This window comes from Gossypium raimondii, chromosome 5 (genome assembly GCF_025698545.1).
Source record: "Gossypium raimondii isolate GPD5lz chromosome 5, ASM2569854v1, whole genome shotgun sequence".
NCBI classification, from domain to species: Eukaryota; Viridiplantae; Streptophyta; class Magnoliopsida; order Malvales; family Malvaceae; genus Gossypium; species Gossypium raimondii.
The window spans coordinates 1,493,843-1,508,973 of record NC_068569.1 but is presented as its reverse complement, the minus strand read 5'-3'; the positions used below and the strand labels follow the sequence as shown (position 1 = coordinate 1,508,973).

At 32.1% G+C, this 15,131-nt stretch overlaps 2 protein-coding genes across 3 annotated transcripts; both read right to left on the bottom strand.

Moving 5' to 3' along the window:
• Positions 1-1,600: 1,600 nt before the first annotated feature.
• LOC105769407 (mediator of RNA polymerase II transcription subunit 17) lies at positions 1,601-6,587 on the bottom strand. Of its 2 annotated transcripts, none has more exons than XM_012590018.2 (8): positions 6,274-6,587; positions 5,949-6,159; positions 5,370-5,483; positions 5,115-5,200; positions 4,564-4,957; positions 4,015-4,488; positions 3,568-3,888; positions 1,601-2,111 (listed from the first exon to the last, which is right to left on the bottom strand). In XM_012590018.2, the coding sequence occupies exons 1-8, from the start codon at positions 6,360-6,362 to the stop codon at positions 1,785-1,787; spliced, it is 2,016 nt and encodes a 671-aa protein (XP_012445472.1). In that variant the 5' UTR covers positions 6,363-6,587; the 3' UTR covers positions 1,601-1,784. The 2 variants fall into 2 exon arrangements, with proteins under 2 accessions (XP_012445472.1, XP_012445475.1); XM_012590021.2 differs by lacking the exon at positions 6,274-6,587 and adding an exon at positions 5,572-5,644 and having other exon boundaries at positions 5,949-6,077.
• A 5,125-nt stretch (positions 6,588-11,712) lies between these two features.
• Positions 11,713-13,744, bottom strand: LOC105766743 (protein NUCLEAR FUSION DEFECTIVE 4). The gene is made up of 2 exons (XM_012586321.2): positions 12,419-13,744; positions 11,713-12,255 (listed from the first exon to the last, which is right to left on the bottom strand). The coding sequence occupies exons 1-2, from the start codon at positions 13,645-13,647 to the stop codon at positions 11,826-11,828; spliced, it is 1,659 nt and encodes a 552-aa protein (XP_012441775.2). The 5' UTR covers positions 13,648-13,744; the 3' UTR covers positions 11,713-11,825.
• Positions 13,745-15,131: the final 1,387 nt, after the last annotated feature.

Sequence of the window (15,131 nt, the reverse complement as noted above, 5' to 3'; positions counted from 1 at the left end):
GGTCTAATTTGATTATGATATTTTTCTTTGTATTAAGTAAGAGTGTATGTATATCCCATAGAATACAAATGTTACTGAAAAATCATTGGAGCTCAGATTGTTTGTAATCATTTCCAGTGTTAATATGCGGTTTGGTTCTCTTCAGTGCTTCTAATTGATATAGTGATTTTCTTACAGAAAAATGATGGCTAATTAATCATTGTATTTTCATTTTGGTTTGGCCTCTAATATTGGAGTCTTATGTCCCATAATCCCTCTGCTGAATATCGTATTAACTTATGCGGCAGGTAATATCAAATCTGCAATTGACTCGCGACATAAAATCTAATTAATCATTGTAAGCCATCTCATCAAAGAAAGTGAAGTATCTACAGCCAAAAAAAAAATATCTTCCGTGCAGCAGAGTTTTGCCTCTGGAGATGAAAGGTAGTGTTTCACAAGATAAAATCCTGCCATTTATGGAATTTTATTTTCTGGAATTCAGTCATCATCTTCCTCTACCAGTGACTTTCCATTTCTCAAAACTTAAAATCAAGATTAAAATTAAGTTGTGGATGTATTTTCAATTGCATTTTGTTTACCACGGTTATTACTCGTAATGAATATTTTCAAAGGAAACATTGTTTATCACGGTTATTAACAGTGAATTTCCTTTTTCCCCAGAAAAAACTAGCCATTAATGAGTGTGTTCCACTTTACTGATGATTGATTAGTAATGATGCAACTTCACTTTCCAATTTTTTTTTTATTATGTGAAAACACTATGCAATCCAGAAATATGAGTCAACCATTGATTAAAGCTTATTGATTCATTCGTGCAGGAGCCTCCTTCATGGACTCTGCCCTTTATTCTATAATAAAATCATGGGTAAGTTGTAGCTAAACAAGAAAAACTAAAATTTTCTGATCGTAATATGAAAACAACACTCCATTTCATTACATCTTCTCCGTTCCGGGTCGTTACACACTGCAGAACAAGGGAACGCCATAAACATAGACATGGTTTTCATCAGATGAATAATAATACTCCAAATCGTAAGATGCAATAACAATGCATCAAGGCTCAATGACATTATATTTGACTATTGATTGGTGAAGATGTTGAACGTCAAAGGTTTTGTTTCTACAGCTTTGACTTTGCATAAGGGAAGAGAAAAGAGGAGGCAAGACGGTGTTTTCTTCTTTTAGTCGGCCACCAAGAAGTAGGGAACAAATATTATCTAAAAATCAAACCCGAGACAGGTATTAACTAAAAACTTAAACGCCTATCATGTTACTATCACATTAAAATGATATGATCATCTTTCAATTTCATTCCATACCATATGCCTATTAAAGGGAATGTTGATTTTTCGAACTGTGCTGGAAGCCAGGAATGGAAGAGAATTGGATAGGCATTTTTATTAATTAGTCGAAAACATGATTGGCTGATTTATTTCTCCTCCAATTCTTGTCTATAAGCCCTGCATTTAATTATTTTTGGTGAAATAAAGAAATGAAAGTGACCCTAACCTGGAAATTTTGATGTCTGTCAGTCCTGTTTGGGGCTTTCCTTGAGGGACCTGCAAACTTAAAATCAACTCTAAGCTGCTGTAACCTGTAACAAGTCAATAAAACTAATACTCTATTCCAGTAAGCTGGCGAGAAAATGTGGAGTATAGAGTAGAGAACTAACGACCGAAATTACTTGCACAATAATACAGCAACTAATTTAAATGTATCGCTGATTTGAGTATAGAAACGGAGCTTAAATGTGAAGGAATGTTGATGAAACTTTAACGGAATCAGTGGTTTCCACCTCCATCGCTCAAGGTAACCAAGTCCATCATTGTTGAGTATAATACATCCAAATTTAAATGACCCAAAAATTTTCTATACTCAGGTGTACCATCATAAATTTCCATTTGAAGTTTCCAATCCTCTGCAAACCCATCTTCCATTACTAACCACCAAGAGATGCCGCCTTGTATGTCTTCTGGGTCCACATGGGCCACCAGGCTAACACTCTCCCCCTGTTCTAGATCAAAAGCCAAGCTCAGAAAATATCTGTTTGTTTTTATTCCCACCATAAGAGCTTCCCCATGAAGCCAACGAATAACTTGGCTTGCAACCTGTAGCCAGAGTCAATGCCATATCAGCAAAATATTTAGTCATGAACATGCATCAAGCATGCATGTTCTAATCACACTTCCAGACAAATGCAAGTAAAGAAAACAAATAGCATGCAGTATACATTAAACCCACCAAATAACAAAAGTTAAAATAATCAAATTCACAGTTGATTCGTGATTATGCAAGAAAAACCTATTTCATTACAACAAATAGATCACGCCAGAAAATAGCAAAAATGAAAAATAGGGCTGTCTTTCTCACACTAAGAAAAAAATTAACCATTCTTTTACTTTAACACATCACTTTCTCCTCATGCTTCTATATCAACCCACTCTTCCCCTTTAACCAAAGGAACCTCCTCCTCCACATTATTGTCTAATCACCTCATCTATGTTAACACTCACAGGGTAATCACTAATCACATGATTTGTGCCTACACAACCAAGCACAGCAGCAAAAATGAAAAATAGGGCCGTCTTTCTCACACTAAGAAAAAAATTAACCATTCTTTTACTTTAACACATCACTTTCTCCTCATGCTTCTATATCAACCCACTCTTCCCCTTTAACCAAAGGAACCTCCTCCTCCACATTATTGTCTAATCACCTCATCTATGTTAACACTCACAGGGTAATCACTAATCACATGATTTGTGCCTACACAACCAAGCACAGCAGCAAAAATGAAAAATAGGGCCGTCTTTCTCACACTAAGAAAAAAATTAACCATTCTTTTACTTTAACACATCACTTTCTCCTCATGCTTCTATATCAGCCCACTCTTCCCCTTTAACCAAAGGAACCTCCTCCTCCACATTATTGTCTAATCACCTCATCTATGTTAACACTCACAGGGTAATCACTAATCACATGATTTGTGCCTACACAACCAAGCACAGCAAGGAATTTGCACTACCCTAATTAACTTTCTAGGAATAAATTATGCTATCCTCATTTTGATTATGATAATATGAAATCGTTAGTTTTGCACAAACAATAAGTCAAAAGTATCTAAACCACCAAAAGTTAGTAGACAGTTGTTTCCATCAAGGTATAGCTTCCATACCGTATTCTAAATCTGTTAAAGTTGCAATAGATACTGTCTAGCAAGTAATTCAGCCAACTAAGTATTACTAATAATTAGTGTCGGCCTCTCAGCATAGGGAGGGATAAAGATTTATGCTTAGGGAAAGCAGATAGATTACATTCAGACATCTGCTAAATGATAGTACTCAAATCTGCTAAAGATTTATGCCAATGTTAGGTTGTTGGTCAGCCTCATTATATTAATTGTATGCAGATACCGAATGACATGCAGATCATGTCAGCATTAACAGTCAATTTAAACCTTAAAAACAGTGGTCACAGAACAATACTAGACTTGTCCATGGCCATTGGACAGATCTAAATAATACTCAGTGGCATAATTCCATGAAGTTTACACAAGCAACCTACCTGCTGAAGTAATATAACAGGAAGATCAGCCAAGTCGCAGTCATATTTGTTTACAGAACATATGTCCTCAGAGCTTCTTTTGAACAGGCCAACAACATTAGGAGCACCTTCCCCTTCAACATTTATACGGTCATCACTCAGCACCACCTTGGTATGAAATTGTGATTTTATAACATCCTTAATGTTCTGGAAGTCTGATCTTGGGGATTGGGACTCTGCATGAAGAATGGACTGAGGAACTTTCATAAAGATTGTCCAAGATGATTTCCGTGAATGCCAAGTTGGGTGGGTCATTAAATGGAGATATGGAACCCTGCATACCTACAGATATCATGAAAAAATATTTTATGAAGTAGGAAAAATAAAATCCAAAGAAAACTTGTAGTAATGCTAGTCAAATGGTAAAACTTGTAGTAATGCTAGTCAAATGGTTAATGAGGAAAATACCACATTTTCCAGCTCTATAAGAACTCTGCTCGAAAAGATTCTATGAGCCAGAGACAGACAGAAATGACCCAGAAGACCAGGTCCATCCTTTCCTGATTGGCCAGATACTGGAGTACCAGATAAATTTGGTTTATCCTTTGCTTTTAGAAATGCATGTTCATGAACAATTTGCTGCAGATAAATTTCACAACTGATACGATGAGGGAAACCCCATTTCTTTTTCATTGTAGGAGTATCATGTTTTCGTTCTCCGAATTTCACCTCATTAAACGAGTCCAAAGGTACAATTGCAGAATCTACATTCTGCATATTGGCAGTGTCAACAGCCTGATTGTCACCCTCACTAGATGGCACAAGTGATATGAATAGAGAGGTTCCTTGACCTATGCTCAATTGTAGATAATTTTCTCGCATTCCAGTTACATTGACTCCAACAGATTGGTTGAATGCTTCACAATTCAACATATCAAATACCTGAATCAAAGCAACATAATATTAGTAAGAAAGCATATTAGAGTCACAAAATAGCTTAAAGAAAGCAAATTCTACCTGATCATTGAAGATTGATTGATGAACATCGCGAAGGAGCAAATGTGTTTCTTTGACATACTCATCATCGCTCATTGATTCTTTCTCAGTGTTTCTTGTGTGCTGCCCAACCGAGCCATGGGTCCTGATCTTATTAAATTCTTTTGGTATATCAGCAGAATGCACACCAAGAAAACCAAAATGAAGAGAGTGGCATGAATTTGGAGGTAAGTTGATAGACAACATCCCAGCTGAATCATGTTCAACACGTATCGAAGATAAAGAAGACGGGCGAGACATTGGTGTTGAACTATATAATGAATTATCAAAAAGATCAATAGTGAAGCCTTCATTGCTAGAAGCTGGGCCTGGACCTGCCACTCGCTGTCGTTTAACTTTCCAATTTTGCTGCAATCTATACACTTGTTAGGAAATAAGAGAAATGGAGCAGGTAAAAGAACAAGGCCTCCACAAAACAAATCGCATAATAAGCTTATAGAATAATAAGTAAAGAATACGAAACATGGTAGCAACAAAATTTCAGATTCTTTTAAACCAATGCAGAGGGATACCTGATTAGAGCACCATAAAATCTTGCTTCCCTAGCAATCTGCTGTTCCAAAGCATTGGCAGACTGTTTGAAGTATTTTCCCAGATGCTGCAATAGAAATAAACCTCAATAGGAAGTTCGTAAAATTTCTCTGATACCAAGACAAATAGGCATGTTTTCAATGAGAGTGGTAGTTACACATCTTACACAACTCAAACTTAAGCTCAAGAGGAGTTGAGAGCATCACTTTAATTCCCCAGAAAAAAAAGAAGAATACCCGGTAACATTGCAGCTTGGTTGCAGCAGATACGGCAAGATCAGACATAAGCTCATTAGGTAATGGCTTAGGCCTGGTCATGCCAGCCACCGTTACAGCATCATTAGCTTCCACCTTTCCACAAAATAAAAATAAAAATCATATTTAAATGACTTCCCATTTACCATTAAAAAAGGCAGAACTCTCCACATTTTGAACTTACTATGTCAAGGAAAATGGAAATGCAACCAGACAAAGAAGCTAATGGAAACTTCAGATATAGCTTTTGAACTCACCTAACCAAAAGGTAATGTTTATTAAGACTCTGTTACATTCAGCACTCATTCATTCCAAGATAAAGACAATGATGTACAGGAAACCAAGTTTTTACTTAAGGGGAAAGAAACAGAACAATTTAATATTGATACAAATATGGCATTAAATTCAATCAACAAAAATTCAAGTATTGATACGTAATATAATTGGTTTTAGTTTTACTTTTGTGTTGAATAAAACATTTATTAATTTTTAATCAAATATAAATACGTAACAGCACAAAAACGATACCTAAGTAAAACATCAAAAAGCTAGGGAACTCACAGTGTTGATAAGGTCGATGATGACGGAAAGCTCCTGATGAGCCAATTGGAGATTCTCCACCATGCTCTGCCACTGCCACGTGGCGGAGGCATCTTTAGAACTATTCTTCTTTTGCTTCTTCTTTCTCTCCTTTTCTTCGTCTTCCTCCACCGCCCACGCGAAGTCTATTCGCCGTATAAGCGACACTCGCTTCTCGTCGTAGCTAGACTCGCTATGTAATACAATAATTTAAAAATAAAACCAAAAAAAAAAAAAAAAGAGAGTCAAAATTAGCAAATGTAATCAGTTAGGATATAACGGAGCTTGATCGGAAAGAGACGCTTACGGAGGGTATCGCTCGAGGCCGTTTTCCTCGATGGCGTCGAGGCGTTTAACGGGAAGCTTATCCAAGGAGATTTCTAGGTTCCCGTCCATCTCTTTTTCCCGGAAAATCTGAATTGAGCCCTCGAAGAAAGCGCAGGCTTCAGTTTGAGAGATCAGACTTGAGTGTTTGTGAGATTTAAAAGCGAAAAGTCTGTTTCTCCCATGGAGTTTCAGTGTTGACAAATGAATAGGTCTTGATAGCAAAAAGGGAAGGAGTAGTAGAAACCAAGGCTGAAGGCTTGATTAGGTTCTGCTAGGCTTGGGTTTGTTTCGTTCTTTTAGCCCAATCCCAATCATCCAACATCTCCAAATATGCTACAGTTTCATGTATTTCATTATATGAAATTTTAAAATATAAATAAAGAATATTTGATGTAGTCAAAGTCCTCGGTATCATTTTGCGGATTCGATTACTAAAATTTTGATGACTAGTATAACGAGGGTATGGGTATATAAAATATAATTCATTTAGGGTAAGTGAGAGAGTGTTGTGATTTAGTGTTTTTAGTGTAGTTATTTATTTATTAATATTTGTATTTTTTTAAATAGATTAGTTAATAAAATTTTATCATTTAAATTATTATATTTTCTTCTGTCCTTAGTGAATAGACAAATAATATTGGTTTACTGGTTACCTAACAAATATCAAGTTACATTATGTGGACAGATCATGATGCGATAAGACAACTTATGTTAATAGGTAATCTAAATCGTCCATGGTCTAAAGAATTAATATTGAGCAATTTGATTCAATAGACTATTATGTCATCTATCAAGTCTAATTAAGGAGATACATTGTCTTAGATATTAAAACGAATGACTCCCAAAAAGATAAAAATATAGGTGTGATTGTATGGACTGACAATAAATTTGATAGAACCCAAGGTGAATTTATCCTAGATCCATTTATAAATTTATTCACTTGTAACATTCACGGTGTGACTTACCTCAATATTGAGTAACTAACTGTGTGTATGTAACTCGTACATTTTAATATATTAAAAGTCGGAACTCAATTGGTAATAGATTTGAAAGTTAGCACGTTGGGTATATGACTTAAATAACAGTAAAATTTATAACCCAATAAATAATGAAATGTATCTTCTCACTGACATTACATGGTTGATGAAAAAAAAATGGTCGCAAGTCATTTATTTAGGACGAATGATTTTATTAAATGTTAATAATAGAGTTTTTTTTCATAAATGAATATGTAATAGTTATCCTAATATATGTTACTAATGAATGAAAACTAATCATTGTTTCTCTTTGATCTTGATTCCTAATTTATCTTAAAGTTCAAAAAGTCGTAGCTATTTACATTCCATCAAGTAAATTTGAAGTTACTATTACAATTATCGTTTACATTTGTCATTTAATTCATTATAATTTACTACATTTATATTAAATGTTTCACCATAATTATCGATAATATACATTCACATACTTATTAAAAAACATATTTAAATATCAAACATAATTACACTAATCTAATTAATTTATAACTAACATTGTTATAACATAATATTTTTTAAATAAGATTATAACACTTTCAACTATTTCAATTATAACATAGTATTAATTCAACTAACATTATAACATTATTAATGTTGTAATAATATTAATTACACTAATCTAAATTTTGGTTCATAATATAATGCAAAATATTATTTACCTTACTAACCCGGTCTTAGAATGCTAACCAATAAAATTTGCTTTAAAAAAAGTGGTTTAGGATTTGAAATTTTAAGTGATTTAGGGTTTAAATTTTTTTAGTGAATTTTTTGAATCGAAATGATTTTTTTCCTCAGAAATTTGGGAGTGGTTTTTTGGAATTTTTTTTTGTGTTTTATGTTGAGTTTTTGTAATGAGAGATTAGTGTTAGGTAGAAAAGGGATCATGTAGAGTTTTGCTGGATAAAATCACCAATTATGTTAACTTAGATAAATCAACAATTTTTTTCCTGTAAAAGAAAATTTCAATTTTTTCATACCTCAAATCGTCGAAATTATTGGCAAGGATTTGGGACAAGTTTTGTGCCCTGCCCAAATCACCACTAAATACTAATGGTGCCAGGCCGTACGTCCCTCCCAAAATCACGATAGATTTCATGCTATTTACATAAATAATATTGCTCTTATGTCATTTGGGTAAAAAAATATTGTTATATTATTTTAGTGAAAAAGCCGTCATGCATCAAATGAAAAAGAAAGATTTAAGATGGCACTTAGCCAAACGTTAACCACTTCTGCACACGTCTGTGCCCTCGTGTGTATGCAATTCGAGGGCAGAAAGTAAAACAGACAAAGAATTGAATTCCTTTACTGAATAATTCGACAATAAAAAAAGGAATAATGTGGCGCTGCTTTCAGTCACACAAACTTATGGGGATATCTATGAATCAGGTGGTGGTCCCTGTTTAGATTGCTTGTTTGGTTTGATTACAGCAGATCATGTGGCCTGCAATTGTTCCCTGCCTTTCTTCTGGGGCCTGCAACTGCATTCATTTTAATAAGCTAATTAAGCACCTATATATAGGTCGTTAGTTGTTCATGACACTGAAAATTAAGCGCAGGTTTTACTTTCAAGAATCGTGAACTAAAAGATGAAAATGAAAGGGTAGATATCAATTTATGACCAGATGCATTGATCTATACGATATTTTAATAAGGAAAAGTACAGGATTTAGAGGTTAGTTCGTATATGTTTCCACTGGACTTGTGGTTACATATACATATACGTTTAGTTAATTAAGCTAGCTATTCTATCTTTTACTTTAATTTTTTAAGGTAAGTTATGAATAATATTTTGTTTTTAATATTTTATCATATTTATTAAAATATAAACATGAAATTGTAACACTACATGTAAGGTTAGATTATAGGCATTATTAATTATTTTTATATCCACAATAATAAAATGTTTTCTCCCTCTTGAAGTATTATTTTGTTGGTTAGTATTTTATTAACTATAAGTTAACCGCATTAAAAGAAAATATCAATGACATGATACAGTAACCGATAATGCGGTGTATTTACCAATCACGTTACTGGTTCCCTAAAATTTATTGACGTTTAATCGGACATGCGGCTTATTGCCAAATATATGTATAGAGTTGCGGCTTCAAATATAAGATAAGATGCAACAAACTCAATCTATTGATCAAGCGCCTACTTGATTCTTCGTTACTTTTTGTGTCGTATCAATATGGTCTCACCGATAAGTTTTACAAGGTTTGTGCATTAAAGTCTACAATGATAGGCAAAACTGGTAATGGAGTGTTTTCGCTTTTTAATGAAATCTCCTAATACATAAAAATGGTGAAAAATATTTGCTGCTAAATTAATTTTACGATTATTATAAAGGATAAGAATATGAGTTGAAGTATGAATAATAAATTTCGTAATATATAAATTACAAAAATTATAATGGAAGGTAAAATATTTAGAATGAATAATGGATTATCTAAGTATATTTATTAAAATAGAGGAAATTTGGTATGTAAAATATTATCGGCTCGTAATTGACATTATCTAGGTTGGTAAAAGTTTTATTTAGTTGGTGTCACCTATTAATTCGGTCTCAATTTAATTAGACATTATTAAAAAAATTTTATTTTTCAAGTTATATGATTATGTGAGTGTTTTTGGCCTTTTATATTTTATAAATCAATAAAATTTATTTATAATAAGATTTGAATTAAGGCCACCATGCATGTAAAACATTTTCATTTACCATTTGAGTTAAAGCATTTTTATTTTATTTTATTTTATATGAAACTTTAATAAATTTATTTGTTATATTTTTATGTATATTAATAATGTTGTTGACTTAGTGTCTAAATTAACCCGACACTTACTCAATATTGACACCGTGATAAATAATTTAATTTAATATTTTTCATTTTAATATCATATATATTTAATGCGTTATTACTAAATATCAAACCATACGTTTATTTTTATTTTATATTATTTTTAAACACACATTTGTGTTTTAAATTTGTGGTTTCCATACAAATACGTGTGTAATATAATTTCTAGCATTAATTGTTGATTGAGATAGTGTCACAAATTAACTCAATCCAAACTTAGGATTGATGACAACATAACGATAAATAATTCATTTAGAAATCTTATAAGATGACGTATCCATATGTTTAAATTTCGTTTTACTTACAACTTAATCTAATTTATTATTATTATTAATTAGTTTCAAATGCATTTCATTATTTATTATATGTTTTTTAAATACCAATCTTAAATCATACGCATATGTTATGATAGAGTTTTCAACAAATAATGCTTAAAATTATTGGATATTTTGTTTTCTCACCTAAATGCATTAATTAATACTTTTACTAGAGAAAAAGAGTAAATATAATGAAAAAGTAAAATAGATAATTTTGTACTTTAATATCCACTTCAAGAAATTATTCTGAGAATACAAAGCCATACATGCAAAGGAATATATTTGATAAATATTTTTGTAGAATGCTGTGTATTTAAATTTGTTAAGATGTAATAGTACATGCCAAAACTTTGAAGAATCAAAATTATTAGTGTCGAAACTCTGAGAGCTTAGATTAAGAAATTTAATTTATGTATTCATATCCGAAGATGAAATTTCAATATCAAACTTTAAGATAAAACACTATATGTATATATAGAGTATAATAACTACCTACATATCATATAATGATATATACATAATATAACATATATAGAATTGTTTGTGTGGCAATTAATTTGCATTTGCGCCTAACATTTGGTAGATGTCAATAGTAATTGTTCAATCAAAGAAGAACACACGAGTCTAGGAAATTAAAGAAGAAATGGAGCGTTTTAAATATTTGAAGGGTGTTTTCATATTAAGTATAATTTTTCATATTTATTATATAATTTACCATAAGGGTTTATAGTATTTTATAAGATTAAAATAAAATGTAAAAATTAGAAAACGAGACTATAGATACCAGCATCGAATATAACGAGTAAAAGAATGTCATTTCAATGTATTGATGTGAAGCAAACCTAAAGAACAAGTGGCGTGGCAAAACTATTTTCATTTATGTAAAAACTTTTACTAGGCTACATCGCTTTTCATTTATGCATATTAAATATTTGTGTATGCATGATAAATAATAAGGCTTATATTATTATTTTTAACTTTGTAACTATTTTCAATAATATTTTTTAATTTTAAGTCTTGAATTTGATAATTATATTTGTATTAGGGTTTAAATTTTTATTTAAATTACATCTTTAATTTATTAATTATTCTCATATTAAGACTTAAATATATATTTTAAGTTAATTCTCGATATTTCTTTCAAAATTTTAAAATTCAGATATTAATATAAGAATAATGTCAAATTCAAACACCAATACAATAACAAGTATGAAATTCATAATTTTATTTATTTATTTCTTTTAAAGTTAAACACAAATACAAAAATAATTAGCAAGTTAAATCTAACCCTGTAATAATAAAATATAATTAGTTTCTATTACCCTATGATCTTTTCGAGTTGTAAAACTTTCGGGTACGAGCGTAAAGGATTAAAGCGAGGAAGGTTCCAATAAAACAAAGCGTACCCCACAAACTAAAGGTCTTTCTGTAGCATTTCATGCCAAAGCATTTCCCCTCTGCATTTCCTTCTTTGTGATAAACAACAGCTGCTAGGTAACCAAAGAGTAAGGATCCGATGGGAATATTGACCACCAAAACATTATGGTTGACGCCAAAATTTTTGGTCCCGAACAGTTCCGTCGTTAAAGATACAGATATGGTAGTAATTGCCCCCGAACACACTCCTATAATGGCGGTGCTAATATAAAGCCATAGTACGCTGGTGTCGTTGGCAAGTAATAAGAAGAAGGCTGCTCCTGTTGGTGCCATTAATGCCACCACAAATGCTGGTCTCGATATCATGTATTTTCTCCTGAAATTCCACCAATTGTAATATAATTAAATATGCTTCTTCAATGCATTCATCAACCTTCAACTGATTCTCATTTGTTTGGTTTAAATAATATTGCTGTACTGAAGATATTAGATAGGTACTTTGCCAAAAATAAAAGAGTTAAGAGCTTGGATTACGTTACCTTGAGACAAAGTATTCCACGATTGATGGTACGAGACGGCCAAAGAAACCAAACGAAGAAGATAATGAAACAAGAGACGAAGCTGAACGCCCTCGAGATTCAGCTATTTGTCCTAAGTTGTTGAAGAAAACCAAGGCCAGTGTAACACCGAAAAGATAAACAAAGAAATATAACCAAAAGTTCAATCTCCTTAGCATCACCTTCACACCGATCTCCTCTATCACACTAATTACCTCGTTTGTTTCACTTATCCTATCATCTCCATTATTGCTTTCTCTTATCTCTCCATTAAATTCTTCACTAGTAGAACTAAAACTTAACTCGAAACTTTCACTTGGGCTCTCACTTATGATTTCACTGATATCTAATTTCACCCCACTCTCCATTTTGTCCATAGAAACATTATTAATCTCCTCTATATGAACTTTTTCCTCTGCAAGTTGCTTAATTTGATGTCTTAGTCCCAAACCTAAGGGGATTAAAAGTGGGGCTAATAGCAACGTTAGCATTCCAACAGCACTAGCAAATGGTGATAACAAGCTTGATGTTGATCCTATACTGCCCATGACAGCAAAGGCTCCTGTGGCTATTGTTATGACAAGAATGAATATAAATGCATCTTTGGCCCTCTTTGTCTTCATAACTTTAATAACTCTAACTAATGGTGCATTTATGACACTAACTATGAGGGGTAAGATAGAGCTAAGTAAAAGATAGGCTCTGGCTCTCTTCACGTCTGAAGAAGGGTAGATGACATCCACAATATCTGTATAGATTTTTGCACTTAATCCCTGGTAGCTACCTGTCAATCCTATGACGAGTTGGCCGTCGAGGGGGAAGTTTCTAATGGCAACGAGGTAGCAAACGGTGTTGATCCAACAAATGCTATTTCCTGCTAGCATAGCGAGGAAGAAAATGGCACCATATGGCAAGTTGGAGACACGGCCTATGAGGAGGAGATATTGCACTCCATAACCAACCAGCCCGAGAGATGAACCGAGGATAAGGACCAGCCACATGGGCAGGTAATTGGCAGCTATGCCTGAAAGCCACCCGAACAACTTACCGGCATCAGAGGCAAAGGCAAGGTTATTGAGCTGAATTTGTGACATGGAGAGGAGATGCTTGAGTTGGGATGAGTAAGCCGGGAAATTTGAGTTAGTTCCATTTATGGATTGAAGCAAAACCATCGCAACTAGACTAAGCCATTGAAGGAAAATTGGAGGCATGGCCAAAGCGAAATGCGAAAGAAGATATAAAACTGAAATTGTGAGTGCTGTGGGTACTACTAATGGAGTATTTAAAGGAATTGAGTGTGTCTCTGTGTTTGGCAATTGAGAATGACAAAAGACGTGGCTTTTTCAACAAAGATTAAAAGATGCTTTAGCATCGGTACCACACATCTTATAATTCATTAATGAATTTCTTTTACCTTATTGGTGTGTGTTAGAAGGAAACATAATTGCTGCTTATGTTTACGGACACACATATATGGGCTAGGCCTACACGTGTATATATATACACTTTGAGGGTCCTATATATTTGTATTTACATCATAAGCCTTTTTTTTTATTTCATACATGGCAGAGCCTCATGCAATATTATTGCTCTTGTTCATGTCGTTGATTCTCATCATTTGTATGTCACAGTCTATAATTGTATGCAATGTCTTTTATATTTTTATAAAAAAATTTAAAATATATACAAAATAGTTAAATCATATAAAATTTTGTAAATGTTAAAAATATTTTAATTAAAATTATATATGAAATTAATAGAAAAATATTTCAGTAAAATTTTCGAGATGGAACCAAGCGGAACAAATTTAATCAAAACTCCATTTGGACCTAATAACGAAAATTTGTATTGAGCCTTTGCATTCAATTTCGAATCAAAACATAGGATAGGAACTGTGGTAGAATCGTGTAGGTGAGTTCAGTGGTGACATCATTCATGCAAGGGTCCAAATTAATGCTTATGTTGGGGGCCACACAGCATGTTTTTTTATGGAAATTCTTTAAGGGAGCGTGTTTAATTTTTAACCATCCAAAACCACAAATTAATAGTTTTGGTTTCGGTGGACCCACTCTTTGGGCTCAAGATTTTTCTAGTTAAGCCTTAATTTTAAGGCTTAATTCAATTCACCGCCCACCAATAATATAGTTAATATATAATTTTGTAGTTATTATAAGTTTTTATTATTATCATTATTTAAAATTTTCTTCAACCAATTAAGGAATCGTAGTATTTTTAATATTATAAAATTTTTAAATTTATTATTAACTAAATTTAAATTAAATATTATTATTTAATATTTAATATTTTATTTTTATTTTATTTTCTTTCACCAATTTTATTGTTAACCGTCTTAATGTGACATGTTAAATAAAATATTTTTAAAAATTATTAATTATAAAAGAAAACATAGACAATTATTTGTTTAAATTCATTCTAAATGAGTGTAATTTTATAAAAAAATAACTTATAAATTTATTAAAAATACTAAAATTTATAATTTTAAAATTTAAAAATAAAATTATTAATAATTTATAAAAATGTAAAAATTAATAACATGAACATCTAAAATTATTCTGGATAAAGGGTTATTCAAATCCATTTCGGATTAATGCAAAACTATAAAAAAATTAATAAGGCAACCAAAAATAATAATTATTAAAATAATTAAAAATTATTTTTAACACTATAAATTATT

Excerpts from the sequence above, each read along its gene's own strand:
- LOC105769407 (XM_012590018.2), bottom strand. The coding sequence starts at position 6,362 with ATGGACGGGAACCTAGAAATCTCCTTGGATAAGCTTCCCGTTAAACGC. Across the intron at positions 5,201-5,369 it reads CCAAGCTGCAATGTTACCGG|CATCTGGGAAAATACTTCAA; the intron begins GTATTCTTCTTT and ends TTTCTATTGCAG. Across the intron at positions 4,489-4,563 it reads AATCAATCTTCAATGATCAG|GTATTTGATATGTTGAATTG; the intron begins GTAGAATTTGCT and ends GCTTTGATTCAG.
- LOC105766743 (XM_012586321.2), bottom strand. The coding sequence starts at position 13,647 with ATGCCTCCAATTTTCCTTCAATGGCTTAGTCTAGTTGCGATGGTTTTG. Across the intron at positions 12,256-12,418 it reads GTGGAATACTTTGTCTCAAG|GAGAAAATACATGATATCGA; the intron begins GTAACGTAATCC and ends GTGGAATTTCAG.